Source organism: Heptranchias perlo, chromosome 41 (genome assembly GCF_035084215.1).
Source record: "Heptranchias perlo isolate sHepPer1 chromosome 41, sHepPer1.hap1, whole genome shotgun sequence".
In the NCBI taxonomy this organism is placed as follows: Eukaryota; Metazoa; Chordata; class Chondrichthyes; order Hexanchiformes; family Hexanchidae; genus Heptranchias; species Heptranchias perlo.
Window position 1 is genome coordinate 10,656,150 of NC_090365.1, and position 19,722 is coordinate 10,675,871.

Genomic DNA, 19,722 nt, shown 5'->3' on the forward strand with positions numbered 1-19,722 from the left:
AGCGGCGTAACTAGCCTCCCCTTCCTCCAGAAATGTTCTGCAGCAGCCCACTCAAAAACGGGACAGGCAGTAAACCCCCCTCCCTCCCTTTGTGACTTCCTGAACGCATCGAACCAATAATAACATGAAACTAAATGAGAGTGCGTGTTAGTTAGGACTCTGGTCAGTTACTAGTGGTGTGCCTGTCTACACTGGGAAGTGGCAGTGCCCTGCTGAAAGGGTTAACGTGCGGTGGTGTTTGGGAAATGACTTACACATTATTCCGCCTGATAGAAACAGCCATTCAAAGATTCCTGCTCCCTTGGTATGTGGGGCTGCGAGTGGAGACGAGGGAGTTATAGGCGTCTGTACTTCCGGGTGTGCTCATTGCTTGGGAGCTGCTAACCCTCACCGATCAGAGAGAGAGAGCATCTGGGCAACCTACAGTCACCGGAGCGGGGCAAAAGAAGCCCAAAACATCACGCAGTTCCCCCGCCCCCCCCCCCTCCCCACGTCCTCCTCCTTTCTTCCAAAGCATCCCACCAGCCCAGTCATCCTGCACTGGGGGAGGGCCAGTTTGCCGCAGCTTTGCTATTGTGGAGATCAGATTGTGACTTCCAGATGATGGAGGGGAGACTCAGAGCGCGCCTGGGACTTTCACGTTGAATGGTTTGGATGGGAGCTCCTTGATTTCCTGATTCTGGCAGAAAGAGAGAGAGGGGAGAGAGGGAGAGGGAGAGAGAGAGGGAGGGGAGTACCCATCTGCTTGCTGGTGAAAACCTTTTAACTCCTCGCTGACCTGATCAGAAAGGTGTGGGAACGGGGAGGAGGGGGGGGGGGGCTTTCTCTGGCTTTTATTCCCCCCCCCCCCCCTTAACCTCCCTCCCCCCCCTCTCTCTCTCTCTCTCTCCCCCACCCTCTCCTCTCCCTCCCTCCTAGGGTTAGATCATCACTCATCTGGAAAGTGACAGCACCCGTTTCTGATGGACAGCCCAAGCGGCCAGAAGCTAAAAGATTCAGCGCTATTCACATCTCCATGCTGACGGCCCAGGTCCTCCGCCTCGAATCATTGTAGCTTATTTGGGAATTTCTCTCTTGTTTTTTTTTTAAATTAAACCACACACACATATATATCTATATAAAATCAAGAAAAAAAAAACCAAAAGAAAAAATATCATCCTGCAATTTCTGGGAAATAAGGTTGTTATCTACACCGGAGATAATCATCTAGCAAAATTCAGCGACTGTGTGTTACAATAAAGGGTGAAAAAAAAATCCAAGAATAGCTTTAACACGCTGGCTAATGGCACAAAGGGTAGGTATGGGAGAGACAGCACGCTACCCCGGGCGATCCTGATTGCCCTAGCCGCCCGCAGAGTCCCGCTCGCCGGCTTGAGGAGACAGGAAGGCCCGCTGTGGCTGTGGCTGAACGCTGTTTCTATTTATCTGTATATTTTATATATGCAGACAGATTTCTTGTTTGTGGAGAAATGTTAAGACGGTCGCTGTTTGTATTATTTTCTGGTTTGTTTTTATTTTTCACTCAGCCTATGTGTGTGTGTGTGTGTGTGTGTGCGCTTGTGGTGATTTTGTGGTTTGTATTTCGGATCCTACCCGGGATATTTGGAATCTTTTCTTTTTGTGTGATGTGTAATTTTTTGAAAGTATTTTTTTATAGCTTGCACGATTCCACAAAGCGAGACTGTGCTATCTGCTAATTAGGGAAAGTGTGATTCTACTTAATTAAAACCCTTCCTCTTTTTGTTGCTATTTTAGGACAAAAATTCTCAGTCTGTTTTTAATATATTTATATATATAATCCACCAATGTAACTGTTCATATCTACTGTAACCCTTATCTGGGAGTGTCTTGTGTTATATTTTACAACACCGAGTTAATGGTACTTTAACTTAATAGACTGTTTATGATGATTTAAACCCCATGTTTAGGGTAATTGTTTGTTTGTTTTGGCAATGTTGAATTGTGTTTTTGGTCTTTTTGAACGTGTTCAGGGGAAATGAATTTACGCTCGATTTTACAAAGTAGGTGTTTGAAAACAAACCGATGTTTTTTTTTTGGGGGGGGGGGGAGAGAGGGAGTTGAGCGGTTCGAGTTTTTGTTTGTGAGTGGCTGAAGCCACGGTGAGTTTCCAGTGAGTTTGGAGTTGTTGGTGAATTTATAAAGTTCTGGGGGTGGATAAAGTCTGGCTGAAGATGAGTGTGAGTAAAGTGAGTGATAATTTTTAAAATCTGTGTGTTTGTGGTTACTTGTGTGTGGTTTGGTGATTTGATGTGTGTTTGTTGCGATGGGATGGGAAACGTTGTGTTTGTTTTATTGCTGTATTTATATGTTTTGTTTGTCTTTCACTTTATGTTGCATCTAGTGCAGGGTCTGGGTGCAATGTTGAGTTTGTGAGTTTTGCAGCCTGTGCGTTTTGGAGAATTTAAAATAGTTTTAAAGTGAATCTCAAAGCCGTTGTGCCTTGAGTCCCCTTTTAAAACCATTTTCATTTATCTTCCCTTTCCTTCGCAGTACGATGAATTGTCCCACTATGGGATGGATGGGGTATCCATGCCCGGCTACGGAGACACACACGCCTCTCGGAATCTGGCTCATCACCTGAGCCACGGCCCCGGGATCCATGCTCAACACTACCCGCCCGGAGGGACCCCTCACCGGGCAACGCTGCCATCCAGTCTCGGCAACAGCATCAACGACACTCTCAAGAGGGAAAAGGATGCGATATACGGGTAAGCGACTCCAAAAGTTCACAGGGATGGAGTGTGGGTGGAGAGGAGATAAAGAAGGAAAAAGGGGAAAGGAGTTGATAATCTGATTTTTTTTTAAAAGAAAGGAAGGGAGCAATTAATGTAAGAGATACAGAAAAGTGGAGAATAAATGAAGGGGAAGGCTTAGAGAAACAGATAAAGAGAACAGAAGAAATGCAGGGATAATTTATTAAACTTTAATTGCAGAGTTAGAAACGGTGGAGAGAATGAATTAACAGACAGCAAAACAAAACTGGAGTAAAAGGCAGAGAGAGGAGAGGAAAAATATAAAATAGGACACCAAGAAATCCCTAAAGGCGAGAAATCCAGAAAGCAATATCAAGCAGAAAGCTCCAGGTTATTAAGAAAAGACCATTTATGCCCCACAATGAAAGACTCAAATGAAAAATATTCTCCTGTTTGCGATGGGAAGTTTTTTTTCTGAGGAGGGGGTGAGAGAGGGGGGAATTTATTTTTGTGATCTGAGGATTAGAAGTGTTTAGATACCCGAGGGTTTTTGTTGGCCGCCTGATCATGTCAGTCTCTCTGTTTTGTTCCGTTTTGAAAACGATGATTCCGTTTCAGTAGCTTTTATTTGCCCGGATCCCCAAAAGTCTTTTAAATTGTATCCTGGATTGGAGGGGAACGGGACGGGACGGGTTTGTGAGATGCCAGGGTCTAAATCTCCAGAAGTTTGGCAAATTTTTAGAGATGAAGATGGCAAATCTCCTTCAGGCCTCTGGAGCGCTCCCTTCTTGGCAAATTTCTGCACATTCTCATAGCCTATTAGGGACTCAGTGATCAGCACCAACAGCACAAAACAGGGTAAGCAACACCCCTCAGTCTGTGCCCCCTTTTCTCCCACTGTTTTTTTTTTGGGAACACTTGGAATAAATTCTCATCCTCAGTTTTATTTTCCAGGCGTGTGTCTGATTTGAGAAGTGACATTTCTCCCACCTTCCTTTGGTTCGAGGAATCTGAGGCGGGTGGTTGGATGGGGAGAGGGTCTTATCTCGACCCCCAGTCCGCTCGGGGGACGCTGTCTGAAAGTTGAAGGGGGTGGGAGTCCAGGGGATTGGGTAGAGAAACATTCGATTCTTAACCTAATCTTAAAAAAAAACCCCTGACTCCCAGTCTGACCTCGCACAGTCGGCAATCTCTAAAATGTTATAACTCTGTGAGTTGAGAGGGCTGTTTATCTGTGATCATGTCCCAACTCCATCTGTAAACCTATACAATTATTAAAACAAAATAACTGTACATTGCACACTGGGCTATAGATTATAGGTTGAGATGACTTTATGATTTCATGTACTTTTTGCTAGCTCAGTCACGTTTATCAATTAACAAATCGCCCCACAAGGCAGATCCCAACCAGAATTCTGCCATATATGTATTAATATACAGAGATAAGTGTTTAGTGCGAGTTCAGGCTGAAAGGGACAGTTTATCTGTGCTAGAGCTAACCACCGAGGGATAGGTGATGTGAGAGGCTGAGCAATACAGTCAGATCAGCTCCAATTATTAGAATCTCGCCAGAGCTTTTAAAAGTTCGGTTTCATTCCCCCTCTCTCTGTGAAACGCAACAGAATCTCCCTCCGGTAGAATAGTTGGGAAAAGGATAGGACGTGGTAAAGAAGGGACTGGACTGAGCCGGGTGGGGTGTGAATGGACCCGAGGAATAACTCACATCTGGAGATTCAAGCAATGTACTGATATAAGAACAAAGTCACACTGAATCTCGCCCTCTTCATGATCAGACCTCCGTTAGTTGAATTGAGGTTTATACAGTGATATCATTAAATTAAGTTAATTTGTATTTTCGCCTGTCGCTGATTCCCTGTACAATAATTCTGTATTTTTTACGAGTAGTTTTTTTCCTGCTTTGTATTTTATCTTTGCCCCGTTCCTGACCAGTCCTAATTTCAACGAGATTGAGAGCCCCTCTCACTCAGCGTTCATCCCCCTCTCCGTCTTTTAGATTATTTAAAAATCATTCCGTTCCCATTCGCCATCTGTAAGTATCCCAATCTGCGTGTGAATTGTGCAACGATTTCTACAATTGGAGGGTTCTACAATTCTTTAGCTTTTAAAACACTGGATTGCAGGCTAAATCCTGATTCTTGCTACAGTTTAAAACTGCCGGACTTTTCGGGAGGGTTTTCACTCCAGATGTGAGAAACCTTGAGTTTTAGTGAATCATTTGAGCTGAAAGTCGTTTTTGTGGCAGACTCATTTTTAAAAAACATTTTCTGTTAAATGTTAAGCCCCAGACCTGGAGGGCGAGGGTTAAAGGGAACTATTTGTTAATCACACAAAAATGTACATAGCGCCCAGTTCCGTGACTTTAATGGGTTGATCTTACTGACTGGACGCCAATTAGCAGGTTTTATATTTTTTTTTATATAGCGCTGAGTTAAATATCATTTATTTTAAAGTAAGCATGTAAATCGAGATTGCGAACAATGAAAAAAGGGTTTTAAAATATTTTCATGAAAGCAAAAGTAATGCAAAAATGGAAATGTATTTTAAAAATATTTGGGGCTCCCTGTTCCCTTCTGCTCCGAGCCCCACTGACTAACGCCGAAATTTTTGGCATGGACTGTAGGATTAAGATGAAGCTAATATCTACCGACATGTTAAATATGATATATGCACGGTGTGTTATATCTATAACGCCGTGCGTATATAACAACGTGTATATGGTGATTGTATATACATATAAAAATATTCATCATATGCACTTTGTATTTTCCCTATTTATACACTTCATCTCCCAGTGTGGGCTTGTCCTGTCTTAGTCGCAGTGGCTATAAAATGCTTGTGGGTTTGTATATATCATTGTGTGTTTTATGCTTCACGCTATGTCTACTCCAGATTAAGAATGTTTGATAAATCCTAACATTTTTGAGGGTTACTCAATATTTAAGTTCGCCTTCTCATTTATATTTAGATTATGAATGTACAGAAAATGTTATTAATTCTATGCATATTTTTCTATCTATGTAGAAACTGTTATCTATTAAAATATCTATAATTATCTATTAATTATCTATCTCTATTTATCTATTATTATTTGTCTCTAGCCATCTCCAATTATAATTCTTCTGATGTTTTATAAGTATCCTAATTATCAAACCTCTCACTATATATTTTGACTCCCTGAATCCTTTACCCCTGGTATTTTTTAACAAACTGTAATTGTGTCTGAGCAGTGATATGCCGACATAAGAGGCAAGGTTTAAGGAAAAGTTTAATGAATGTTCCAGATGATTTCGGGCTGTGTTTTTTTTTTGTGGGGGTGATTGTATTTTTTTTTTAATGTCCATTTTTTGATAATCCAAATCTTCTCCTTTCCCTTTCCCCCCTTCTCACGCAGACACCCCTTGTTCCCACTCCTCGCGTTGGTCTTTGAAAAGTGCGAACTGGCGACATGCACTCCTCGTGACTGCGGGGTGGCCGGCGGAGATGTTTGCTCTTCGGATTCCTTCAACGAAGACATCGCTGTATTTGCTAAACAGGTCTGGAGAAAGAGAGAGAGAGAGAGAGAGAAAAAAAATCAAATTAAAAAGCATTTTGGGTGGAGAGAGGCGAATGATTGAGAATATATGGAACAGTGGAGAGTGGGTGAAACAGTCAGAGAAGTTCCAAGTGCTTTGAACTCAATGCAAAAATGGACTATTTGTGTGTGTGTGTGAATTTGGAGAAACTCACATTAAATATGAGCTCAGTCTCTTAAATATATTCAGGTCAGTGATTTCAGGCATGAAATCGACCACAAATCGGTTTAAGTCGGTTTACCAGAGTATTGTAAACACACTAGGCAGTTAAAAGATATTTTTAAAATCGCATCGACTATTAATGTAATCGAGTCTGTCCCTACACAGAGACCGCCAGAAATAATCAATAAGGGTGTGAAATCGAACTGATTAATTTCAGCTCCACTTGTATATTTCTGAATCAGAGATTAATTTAATAACAATCAATGTTAATAAAAGCATCAGTTTTAAATAAAAATCAGATTGAAATGGATTTAATTTTAGATTACCCAGAATTGATCAGACTGGGCGAAGGCACAGAATTCACATCTCCCCAAGCGGTTAAAGGGGATCTGGGCACGGCCCAGAAAACAGCACAGGCTAAAGGGGAAAGGGGCAGGGGTTTGGGCTCACACCCGGGAAACCCTCCAACCTGAACTGGCTCAGAGGCAGAGAGCAGAGGGGACGAAGCCAAGGTCAGCACTGGGCACAGTTCGAGCCGGCCAGGGAGGGGAGAGGAGGCAAAGAGGGAGGGACTGCCGCATTGACTTTAACTTTAGTCCAGTCCGGGCTATTTCTCTGTCCCCAAAACACAGCCAGGCTTTAGTTAAATACATTACAATAAGCCGATTACTCTGGGTAATAACCGTCTCTGAACTCTGGTGAGATGCTCCCGTCAATAAAGACAGGCAAATAGCAAAATCATAGAGTGTGGACTGTGAGTGTGAGTGAGACTGAGTGTGTGAGTGGAGACTGAGTGTGTGTGTATCAGTCTGTGAGTGTGTAACTATAAGTGTCTGTCCCTGCGTGTGTGTATCAGTCTGTGAGTGTGTAACTGTAAGTGTCTGTCCCTGTGCGTGTGTATCAGTCTGTGAGTGTGTAACTATAAGTGTCTGTCCCTGTGCGTGTGTATCAGTCTGTGAGTGTGTAACTATAAGTGTCTGTCCCTGTGCGTGTGTATCAGTCTGTGAGTGTGTAACTATAAGTGTCTGTCCCTGTGCGTGTGTATCAGTCTGTGAGTGTGTAACTATAAGTGTCTGTCCCTGTGCGTGTGTATCAGTCTGTGAGTGTGTAACTATAAGTGTCTGTCCCTGTGCGTGTGTATCAGTCTGTGAGTGTGTAACTATAAGTGTCTGTCCCTGTGCGTGTGTATCAGTCTGTGAGTGTGTAACTATAAGTGTCTGTCCCTGTGCGTGTGTAACAGTCTGTGAGTGTGTAACTATAAGTGTCTGTCCCTGTGTGTGTGTATCAGTCTGTGAGTGTGTAACTATCAGTGTCTGTCCCTGCGTGTGTGTATCAGTCTGTGAGTGTGTAACTATAAGTGTCTGTCCCTGTGCGTGTGTATCAGTCTGTGAGTGTGTAACTATAAGTGTCTGTCCCTGTGCGTGTGTATCAGTCTGTGAGTGTGTAACTGTAAGTGTCTGTCCCTGTGCGTGTGTATCAGTCTGTGAGTGTGTAACTGTAAGTGTCTGTCCCTGTGCGTGTGTATCAGTCTGTGAGTGTGTATCTGTAAGTGTCTGTCCCTGTGCGTGTGTATCAGTCTGTGAGTGTGTATCTGTAAGTGTCTGTCCCTGTGCGTGTGTATCAGTCTGTGAGTGTGTAACTGTAAGTGTCTGTCCCTGTGCGTGTGTATCAGTCTGTGAGTGTGTAACTATAAGTGTCTGTCCCTGTGCGCGTGTATCAGTCTGTGAGTGTGTAACTATAAGTGTCTGTCCCTGTGCGTGTGTATCAGTCTGTGAGTGTGCAACTATAAGTGTCTGTCCCTGTGCGTGTGTATCAGTCTGTGAGTGTGTAACTATAAGTGTCTGTCCCTGTGTGTGTGTATCAGTCTGTGAGTGTGTAACTATCAGTGTCTGTCCCTGCGTGTGTGTATCAGTCTGTGAGTGTGTAACTATAAGTGTCTGTCCTTGTGCGTGTGTATCAGTCTGTGAGTGTGTAACTATAAGTGTCTGTCCCTGTGCGTGTGTATCAGTCTGTGAGTGTGTAACTATAAGTGTCTGTCCCTGTGCGTGTGTATCAGTCTGTGAGTGTGTAACTATAAGTGTCTGTCCCTGTGCGTGTGTATCAGTCTGTGAGTGTGTAACTATAAGTGTCTGTCCCTGTGCATGTGTATCAGTCTGTGAGTGTGTAACTATAAGTGTCTGTCCCTGTGCGTGTGTATCAGTCTGTGAGTGTGTAACTATAAGTGTCTGTCCCTGTGCGTGTGTAACAGTCTGTGAGTGTGTAACTATAAGTTTCTGTCCCTGTGTGTGTGTATCAGTCTGTGAGTGTGTAACTATCAGTGTCTGTCCCTGCGTGTGTGTATCAGTCTGTGAGTGTGTAACTATAAGTGTCTGTCCCTGTGCGTGTGTATCAGTCTGTGAGTGTGTAACTATAAGTGTCTGTCCCTGTGCGTGTGTATCAGTCTGTGAGTGTGTAACTGTAAGTGTCTGTCCCTGTGCGTGTGTATCAGTCTGTGAGTGTGTAACTGTAAGTGTCTGTCCCTGTGCGTGTGTATCAGTCTGTGAGTGTGTAACTGTAAGTGTCTGTCCCTGTGCGTGTGTATCAGTCTGTGAGTGTGTAACTATAAGTGTCTGTCCCTGTGCGTGTGTATCAGTCTGTGAGTGTGTAACTATAAGTGTCTGTCCCTGTGCGTGTGTATCAGTCTGTGAGTGTGTAACTATAAGTGTCTGTCCCTGTGCGTGTGTATCAGTCTGTGAGTGTGTAACTATAAGTGTCTGTCCCTGTGCGTGTGTATCAGTCTGTGTGTGTGTGACTATAAGTGTCTGTCCCTGTGCGTGTGTATCAGTCTGTGAGTGTGTAACTATAAGTGTCTGTCCCTGTGCGTGTGTATCAGTCTGTGAGTGTGTAACTATAAGAGTATGTCCCTGTGCGTGTATATCAGTCTGTGAGTGTGTAACTGTAAGTGACTGTCCCTGTGCGTGTGTATCAGTCTGTGAGTGTGTAACTATAAGTGTCTGTCCCTGTGCGTGTGTATCAGTCTGTGAGTGTGTAACTGTAAGTGTCTGTCCCTGTGCGTGTGTATCAGTCTGTGAGTGTGTAACTACAAGTGTCTGTCCCTGTGCGTGTGTATCAGTCTGTGAGTGTGTAACTGTAAGTGTCTGTCCCTGTGCGTGTGTATCAGTCTGTGAGTGTGTAACTATAAGTGTCTGTCCCTGTGCGTGTGTATCAGTCTGTGAGTGTGTAACTATGAGTGTCTGTCCCTGTGCGTGTGTATCAGTCTGTGAGTGTGTAACTATGAGTGTCTGTCCCTGTGCGTGTGTATCAGTCTGTGAGTGTGTAACTATAAGTGTCTGTCCCTGTGCGTGTGTATCAGTCTGTGAGTGTGTAACTATAAGTGTCTGTCCCTGTGCGTGTGTATCAGTCTGTGAGTGTGTAACTATAAGTGTCTGTCCATGTGCGTGTGTATCAGTCTGTGAGTGTGTAACTGTAAGTGACTGTCCCTGTGCGTGTGTATCAGTCTGTGAGTGTGGAACTATAAGTGTCTGTCCCTGTGCGTGTGTATCAGTCTGTGAGTGTGTAACTGTAAGTGTCTGTCCCTGTGCGTGTGTATCAGTCTGTGAGTGTGTAACTGTAAGTGTCTGTCCCTGTGCGTGTGTATCAGTCTGTGAGTGTGTAACTGTAAGTGTCTGTCCCTGTGCGTGTGTATCAATCTGTGAGTGTGTAACTATAAGTGTCTGTCCCTGTGCGTGTGTATCAGTCTGTGAGTGTGTAACTGTAAGTGTCTGTCCCTGTGCGTGTGTATCAGTCTGTGAGTGTGTAACTATAAGTGTCTGTCCCTGTGCGTGTGTATCAGTCTGTGAGTGTGTAACTATAAGTGTCTGTCCCTGTGCGTGTGTATCAGTCTGTGAGTGTGTAACTGTGAGTGTCTGTCCCTGTGCGTGTGTATCAGTCTGTGAGTGTGTAACTGTAAGTGTCTGTCCCTGTGCGTGTGTATCAGTCTGTGAGTGTGTAACTATAAGTGTCTGTCCCTGTGCGTGTGTATCAGTCTGTGAGTGTGTAACTGTAAGTGTCTGTCCCTGTGCGTGTGTATCAGTCTGTGAGTGTGTAACTATAAGTGTCTGTCCCTGTGCGTGTGTATCAGTCTGTGAGTGTGTAACTATAAGTGTCTGTCCCTGTGCGTGTGTATCAGTCTGTGAGTGTGTAACTATAAGTGTCTGTCCCTGTGCGTGTGTATCAGTCTGTGAGTGTGTAACTATAAGTGTCTGTCCCTGTGCGTGTGTATCAGTCTGTGAGTGTGTAACTGTAAGTGTCTGTCCCTGTGCGTGTGTATCAGTCTGTGAGTGTGTAACTATAAGTGTCTGTCCCTGTGCGTGTGTATCAGTCTGTGAGTGTGTAACTGTAAGTGACTGTCCCTGTGCGTGTGTATCAGTCTGTGAGTGTGTAACTATAAGTGTCTGTCCCTGTGCGTGTGTATCAGTCTGTGAGTGTGTAACTGTAAGTGTCTGTCCCTGTGCGTGTGTATCAGTCTGTGAGTGTGTAACTGTAAGTGTCTGTCCCTGTGCGTGTGTATCAGTCTGTGAGTGTGTAACTATAAGTGTCTGTCCCTGTGCGTGTGTATCAGTCTGTGAGTGTGTAACTGTAAGTGTCTGTCCCTGTGCGTGTGTATCAGTCTGTGAGTGTGTAACTGTAAGTGTCTGTCCCTGTGCGTGTGTATCAGTCTGTGAGTGTGTAACTATAAGTGTCTGTCCCTGTGCGTGTGTATCAGTCTGTGAGTGTGTAACTGTAAGTGACTGTCCCTGTGCGTGTGTATCAGTCTGTGAGTGTGTAACTATAAGTGTCTGTCCCTGTGCGTGTGTATCAGTCTGTGAGTGTGTAACTATAAGTGTCTGTCCCTGTGTGTGTGTATCAGTCTGTGAGTGTGTAACTGTGAGTGTCTGTCCCTGTGTGTGTGTATCAGTCTGTGAGTGTGTAACTGTAAGTGTCTGTCCCTGTGCGTGTGTATCAGTCTGTGAGTGTGTAACTATAAGTGTCTGTCCCTGTGCGTGTGTATCAGTCTGTGAGTGTGTAACTGTAAGTGTCTGTCCCTGTGCGTGTGTATCAGTCTGTGAGTGTGTAACTGTAAGTGTCTGTCCCTGTGCGTGTGTATCAGTCTGTGAGTGTGTAACTGTAAGTGTCTGTCCCTGTGCGTGTGTATCAGTCTGTGAGTGTGTAACTATAAGTGTCTGTCCCTGTGCGTGTGTATCAGTCTGTGAGTGTGTAACTATAAGTGTCTGTCCCTGTGCGTGTGTATCAGTCTGTGAGTGTGTAACTGTAAGTGTCTGTCCCTGTGCGTGTGTATCAGTCTGTGAGTGTGTAACTGTGAGTGTCTGTCCCTGTGCCTGTGTATCAGTCTGTGAGTGTGTAACTGTAAGTGTCTGTCCCTGTGCGTGTGTATCAGTCTGTGAGTGTGTAACTATAAGTGTCTGTCCCTGTGCGTGTGTATCAGTCTGTGAGTGTGTAATTATAAGTGTCTGTCCCTGTGCGTGTGTATCAGTCTGTGAGTGTGTAACTGTAAGTGTCTGTCCCTGTGCGTGTGTATCAGTCTGTGAGTGTGTAACTGTAAGTGTCTGTCCCTGTGCGTGTGTATCAGTCTGTGAGTGTGTAACTATAAGTGTCTGTCCCTGTGCGTGTGTATCAGTCTGTGAGTGTGTAACTGTAAGTGTCTGTCCCTGTGCGTGTGTATCAGTCTGTGAGTGTGTAACTATAAGTGTCTGTCCCTGTGCGTGTGTATCAGTCTGTGAGTGTGTAACTGTAAGTGTCTGTCCCTGTGCGTGTGTATCAGTCTGTGAGTGTGTAACTATAAGTGTCTGTCCCTGTCCGTGTGTATCAGTCTGTGAGTGTGTAACTATAAGTGTCTGTCCCTGTGCGTGTGTATCAGTCTGTGAGTGTGTAACTGTAAGTGTCTGTCCCTGTGCGTGTGTATCAGTCTGTGAGTGTGTAACTATAAGTGTCTGTCCCTGTGCGTGTGTATCAGTCTGTGAGTGTGTAACTATCAGTGTCTGTCCCTGCGTGTGTGTATCAGTCTGTGAGTGTGTAACTATAAGTGTCTGTCCCTGTGCGTGTGTATCAGTCTGTGAGTGTGTAACTATAAGTGTCTGTCCCTGTGCGTGTGTATCAGTCTGTGAGTGTGTAACTATAAGTGTCTGTCCCTGTGCGTGTGTATCAGTCTGTGAGTGTGTAACTATAAGTGTCTGTCCCTGTGCGTGTGTATCAGTCTGTGAGTGTGTAACTGTAAGTGTCTGTCCCTGTGCGTGTGTATCAGTCTGTGAGTGTGTAACTGTAAGTGTCTGTCCCTGTGCGTGTGTATCAGTCTGTGAGTGTGTAACTATAAGTGTCTGTCCCTGTCCGTGTGTATCAGTCTGTGAGTGTGTAACTGTAAGTGTCTGTCCCTGTGCGTGTGTATCAGTCTGTGAGTGTGTAACTATAAGTGTCTGTCCCTGTGCGTGTGTATCAGTCTGTGAGTGTGTAACTGTAAGTGTCTGTCCCTGTGCGTGTGTATCAGTCTGTGAGTGTGTAACTGTAAGTGTCTGTCCCTGTGCGTGTGTATCAGTCTGTGAGTGTGTAACTATAAGTGTCTGTCCCTGTGCGTGTGTATCAGTCTGTGAGTGTGTAACTGTAAGTGTCTGTCCCTGTGCGTGTGTATCAGTCTGTGAGTGTGTAACTATAAGTGTCTGTCCCTGTGCGTGTGTATCAGTCTGTGAGTGTGTAACTATAAGTGTCTGTCCCTGTGCGTGTGTATCAGTCTGTGAGTGTGTAACTGTAAGTGTCTGTCCCTGTGCGTGTGTATCAGTCTGTGAGTGTGTAACTATAAGTGTCTGTCCCTGTGCGTGTGTATCAGTCTGTGAGTGTGTAACTGTAAGTGTCTGTCCCTGTGCGTGTGTATCAGTCTGTGAGTGTGTAACTATAAGTGTCTGTCCCTGTCCGTGTGTATCAGTCTGTGAGTGTGTAACTATAAGTGTCTGTCCCTGTGCGTGTGTATCAGTCTGTGAGTGTGTAACTATATGTGTCTGTCCCTGTGCGTGTGTATCAGTCTGTGAGTGTGTAACTATAAGTGTTTGTACCTATGTCTGTCTGATATGCACTTTACTCGGCAAAACAGTTCGAGTTGGAAAATTTATTCCCCACCGGTTACAGATTCCGGGTTTAAATATTGACTAAAGTTAACTATTTCCACTCTGTGTGTTTCTGAAATGTTCTGCCACTCTTTTATTTTCCAGATCCGAACAGAAAAACCGTTATTTTCTTCCAATCCCGAGCTGGATAATTTGGTAATTAGAGTTTAAACTATAAATTGTGCTGATCTTTGGACTGACTGTGTGAGAGCGAGCAGATCAAACACAAAGGGCCGCCTGCTTTTTGGTTCCAACTTACTTTCTTGTCCTAGTAAAAGTATTTCTAAAAGTTCACAATATGTGAAAACTGAATCACATCGTATTTAATTAATGTTTAACCACACCATGTTTTTGGGAAGGGTTTAAGTTCAGTTACTGTTGCAAATTAGGCTTGCAACTAAACCCAAATGTAACTGTCCCAGAAATTGTCTCCCTGGGTTGAATGCAGTGTCTGACACTCACAGGTTATTGTGCAGCTCTCTGATGTTCCCCTGTCCCACTGACTGATTCAGAGCATCCCTAGGCCCCTCTTTACTGACCCTCTCTTTCTCCCCATAGATGATTCAGGCCATCCAGGTGTTGCGGTTTCATCTGTTGGAGTTGGAGAAGGTAAGAGGATATTATTGGAAAGTACGTGTGTGTGAGGGTGTGTGTGTGTGAGTGTGAGTGTGTGAGGGTGAGTGTGTGAGGGTGAGTGTGTGAGGGTGAGTGTGTGAGGGTGAGTGTGTGAGGGTGAGTGTGTGAGGGTGTGTGTGAGGGTGTGTGTGAGTGTGTGAGGGTGAGTGTGTGAGGGTGTGTGTGAGTGTGTGAGGGTGAGTGTGTGAGGGTGTGTGTGTGTGTGAGGGTGTATGTGTGAGGTTGTGTGTGAGGGTGAGTGTGTGAGGGTGTGTATGTGTGAGGGTGAGTGTGTGAGGTTGTGTGTGAGGTTGTGTGTGAGGGTGAGTGTGTGAGGGTGAGTGTGTGAGGTTGTGTGTGAGGTTGTGTGTGAGGGTGAGTGTGTGAGGGTGTGGGTGTGAGGGTGTGTATGAGGGTGTGTGTGTGAGGGAGTGTGTGTGTGAGGGTGAGTGTGTGAGGTGTGTGAGGTTGTGTGTGAGGGTGTGTGTGAGGGTGAGTGTGTGAGGGTGTGTGTGAGGGTGTGGGTGTGAGGGTGTGTATGAGGGTGTGTGTGAGGGAGTGTGTGTGTGTGTGAGGGTGTGTGTGTGAGGGTGTGTGTGTGAGGGTGTGTGTGAGGGTGTGTGTGAAGGTTTGTGTGAGGGTGTGTGTATGAGGGTGAGCGTGTGAGGGTGTGTGGAAGGATGTGTGTGAGGGTGTGTGTGGGTGTGTGAGGGTGTGTGTGAGGGTGTGTGTGGGTGTGTGAGGGTGTGTGTGAGGGAGTTTGTGAGGGGGTGTGTGAGGGTGTGTGTGGGTGTGTGAGGGTGTGTGTGAGGGATTTTGTGAGGGGGTGTGTGAGGGTGTGTGTGAGGGAGTTTGTGAGGGTGTGTGTGTGGGTGTGTGAGGGTGTGTGTGAGGCTGTGTGAGGGAGTGTGTGAGGGTGTGTGTGGGTGTGTGTGGGTGTGTGTGGGTGTGTGTGAGGGAGTTTGTGAGGGGGTGTGTGAGGGGGTGTGTGGGTGTGTGTGGGTGTGTGTGAGGGAGTTTGTGAGGGTGTGTGTGGGTGTGTGTGGGTGTGTGTGGGTGTGTGTGAGGGAGTTTGTGAAGGTGTGTGTGAGGGTGTGTGTGAGGGTGTGTGAGGGTGTGTGTGAGGGAGTTTGTGAGGGGGTGTGTGAGGGAGTGTGTGAGGGAGTTTGTGAGGGGGTGTGTGAGGGTGTGTGAGGGAGTGTGTGAGGGTGTGTGAGGGAGTGTGTGAGGGAGTTTGTGAGGGGGTGTGTGAGGGAGTGTGTGAGGGAGTTTGTGAGGGGGTGTGTGAGGGTGTGTGAGGGAGTGTGTGAGGGTGTGTGAGGGAGTGTGTGAGGGAGTGTGTGAGGGTGTGTGAGGGTGTGTGTGAGGGTGTGTGAGGGTGTGTGAGGGTGTGTGTGAGGGAGTTTGTGAGGGAGTGTGTGAGGGAGTGTGTGAGGGAGTGTGTGAGGGTGTGTGTGAGGGAGTGTGTGAGGGAGTGTGTGAGGGAGTGTGTGAGGGTGTGAGTGTGAGGGGATGGGGGAGGGGCTGTCTTTTAGAATTTTCAAAAGTGGCTGAGTTTTATTTCGGAGACAAAAGCCAAGTGTTTTTACAGAGTCATTGCCTCTCTAATCCTGCACTAATGTGATAATTAACTATTTAATTCCAACGCCCCTGAGAGGCGCCGATTGAATCTTGTGGCAAGTGAGGCAGAATACTAGAAAGTCTGCGTCCATTTCTTTTCTTTATTCTTTCTTTCTCTTTCTCTTTCCTTCCTTACTTTTCTTCCTCTTTCTTCCACCCCGCCACCATCCCTTTTTCTTTCCTTGGCTCTCCCTTTCCATCTATAAATTTTATATAAATTCCTTCTTCTCATTCTTTGCTCATTTCTGTATTAATGTTTCAATCTCATTAATTCCTAGATGTTTCTCTCTCCCTTTCTCTCTCTCTCCCTCTTTCCTCGCCTCTCTCTTAATCACTCACTTTCTTTCTTTCTTTCGAACTCACTTCCCCACTTCTACTTTTTTAACGAGTCTCCCTTACACCCAGGCCTTAGCAGCTATGAAAAGTCAGGGGTGAGACGGGACGATGGAGGCTGAGGATTTCTTTTTTGTTAATACGTCAAATAGATGTCCCCCTGTTGTAAATGCAATATTCAATAAATATTTACACTATTAACCAGCTCGGGCAGCTCACCATCAATCAGTGTGATTAGCTGTAGACCCACTGGATCCAGATCGATGGAGAGACTGGGAGCACAGATCAGTGTCCAAATTGTTTGTGCTTCTTATCCATCAGATTACTAAATATATATATATATATATATATATATGTGCATTTAGTAATAATTCTATCATATATACAATGTAAATATTATATATATATCTAGTAATATTTACATCATATATACAATGTAAATATTATATATGTACACATATTTAGTAATATTTATATCATATTTGTGATGTAAATATATAAATAGTGTGTTTAGTTATATATATATCATAAATACAATGTAAATATTATACAAGTATATGTAGTGTTTGGTAATATTTCGATCATATATGCGATGTAATGCATATATATGTGTATGTGTATATATATATATATGTATATATTTAAATATATACGTACATATATGTATATATATATTTATATATGTGTATATATATATTTATATGTATATTTATTTATATATATGTGTATGTGTATATATATTTAAATATATATGTATATATGTATTTATATATATTTATTTATATATATGTGTGTATATATATTTATATATATGTGTGTGTATATATATATATTTATATATATGTGTGTGTATATATATATATTTATATATATATATATGTGTGTGTATATATTTATATATATATGTGTGTGTATATATTTATATATATATGTGTGTGTGTATATATATATTTATATATATGTGTGTGTGTATATATATATTTATATATATATGTGTGTGTGTATATATATATTTATATATATATGTGTGTGTATATATATATATTTATATATATATGTGTGTGTATATATATATATTTATATATATATGTGTGTGTATATATATATTTATATATATATGTGTGTGTATATATATATTTATATATATATGTGTGTGTGTATATATATATATTTATATATATGCGTGTGTGTATATATATATATTTATATATATGTGTGTGTGTTTATATACATATATATATATTCTTTTGTAGTTATTTTTAATTTGTCCTAAAATGCACAGGGGTGCTGCAGATGTGCAGGAGTGAGTAAGTGGTGCTATTTGCGACGGTGCCTAGGTTTTATGTAGCTGCACCTTGGCTATTTCTCTCCACGGAATCATTTCTGCCCGAGAAAAGGAAAAATTTTCAGCATCATTAATCTTAAATCAGATTATTAAATCGGCTCTGCCCTGATAGATTCCACCAGGAGACGGGGAATCTCCTTTCGCTCCAAAGGCCGTTATTCTGAATTCAAATCGACATCAAAAATACAAGATTCGGAAATGGCTTAATACGAGGCGATTTAGCACACACTGAGATAGTTTCCACCCGAGTGAAGTTTTAATTTATATCGAATTAAATAACTTTCCGAGAGAGATTCTCTCTGAAGCAAAAAGTTCATCGTGTTCAAACTGAACAGTCCTGAAACTCTAATGAGAAGCATTTCGTCTAAGTGATGGAGTTTAAATGGGGGAAACACTGTGGGATAAAGAAGTCCCTTGGAAAACGGGGTGCTTTTCTGTTGAGAAATAGAGGGCACTTAGTGAATTACAAGTTCCATCAGACGATTCTCAGAGGAGATTGAGTCTCTGTCTCTCCCAGCAGGGGACCTGACTCGAGAGCACTCTGTGTTACAGGAGTCACTCTGTGAGATGCGTTTGCCTCAGAGGACTGGGGAAAGTCTGGAGATATTTGGGCTTGGCAGGAGCAAGCTAAGAGTTGATCTCACAGAGGATTGTAAACTGTGTAGAAAAGGCAAATCAAATGAAACCAAGAGAGTGGGACAAGGAGCAAGAAAAAAAAGCAAATTTAGGACTGATATCAGGAAGTTCTTCACAGAAAGAATCATCGCTGATTGGAATGGACTTTTGAGTTGGGGAGTGAAGGCAAAAAACAGGGAATGGTTTAAGAAACAATTGGATGCAAAGGTGAAAGTAAAAGAGAAAAAAGAAAGCCTTTTATTTATATCATGCTTTTCACCACCTCAGTAACCTGGTGTTGTAAGATTCCTTACATTTGTCCACCCCAGTCCATCACCGGCATCTCCACATCATCAGGACATCCCAAAGTGTTTTACAGCCAATGAAGCACTTATTTTTTAAAGTATAGCCACTATTGTAATGTAGGAAGCACGGCAGCCAATTTACGCACAGCAAGATCCCACAAACAGCAATATGATAATGACCAGATAATCTGTTCTTGGGTGTTGGTTGAGGGATAAATATTGGTCAGGACACTGGAGAGAACTCCCCTGTGAAATTGGAGCATTTACATCCACCTAAAAGGGCAGACGGGGCCTCAGTTTAACATCTTATCTGAAAGACAGCACCTCTGACAGTGCAGCACTCCCTAGAGGCAAGAGAGTTACCCTCCGAGCCATGGCTGACACTGGATGGTGGGGACTGTAATGTTCGTTGGAAGGCTGTGGACCATCCTCTGCCAATGCTTTGCTGCCATGGTTTGACGGTCACCTGCAATTCCCTCCAGCTGCCCAGTGCTCTCTGTATAATCTGCACTGTATCCTGGGAGCTGCCTATAGCGGGATATTTTCATCCGTGCAGCTTTCCTGATGCTTCTCTCTCGGACCCTCCCTGAAAGTGGGGTTCAGTTTCATGTCAAGATGGGCCTGCAGGTGCCCCACACCAATAGGACTTCTTCATGTGTCAACTTAGATGGTCAACGTTATTTGACAGTGGAGGAGAGGATTCCTGATATTCGAGCCTGACTCTGTCCTCACTTGGCCTCCACACACATTCAAGTCCAGCAGGGGGCAGTGATCAGCAACTCCGGTTGTTTTGTGACTTTTCTTCGTTGGGGTTTTCTCCCTAATTCTATGACGTCAAGGCCAGGAATGGCACCTCCCACTGCCTCCCCTAGCCCAGATCAGTGAACTCGGCACAGAACAGGGATAGAACCTGGGATCTTCCCACCCAACTCTGCATGGCTCAGCACCACTGCTGAGGGTGCCTTGACCTGCTGAACTAATGGGTGGGCGGAAGGAGAGAGGGAAAGCCATGACCTGTAGATAAAATAATTATGCAACGATCAGCAATCTCAGGGAGAGGTAGAGTTTATAAATGGGCTGTACCTACACTGCCACAAGTCTAGTCCAGCCCCTCAATATAACATTGGATCATGGCTGACTCCATGGTCTATAAATAGATAGAAAATCAGATACTGGGGGTCCAAGATTTCCTGCCTGGGACTTTCTGCGGGGATTGGGGGAGGGCGGGGTTTGGAGGAGTTGCTTGACTGTAAATCAGGTCTTCTTCGTTTTGCATGATAACTTCAGTGG

General features: G+C 43.9%; 1 protein-coding gene across 1 annotated transcript in view; it reads left to right on the top strand.

Annotated features, from left to right (window-relative positions):
- Window positions 1–656: 656 nt before the first annotated feature.
- The window catches only part of LOC137305870 (homeobox protein Meis1-like), a 202,871-nt gene continuing 183,805 nt past the window's right edge, over window positions 657–19,722 (top strand). The window contains exons 1-5 of the mRNA XM_067974806.1: window positions 657–1,294; window positions 2,512–2,729; window positions 6,127–6,268; window positions 13,705–13,755; window positions 14,158–14,208. Coding sequence (XP_067830907.1) covers window positions 1,283–1,294; window positions 2,512–2,729; window positions 6,127–6,268; window positions 13,705–13,755; window positions 14,158–14,208 — 474 coding nt within the window. The 5' untranslated portion in view covers window positions 657–1,282. The remainder of the gene's footprint in view (window positions 1,295–2,511; window positions 2,730–6,126; window positions 6,269–13,704; window positions 13,756–14,157; window positions 14,209–19,722) is intronic.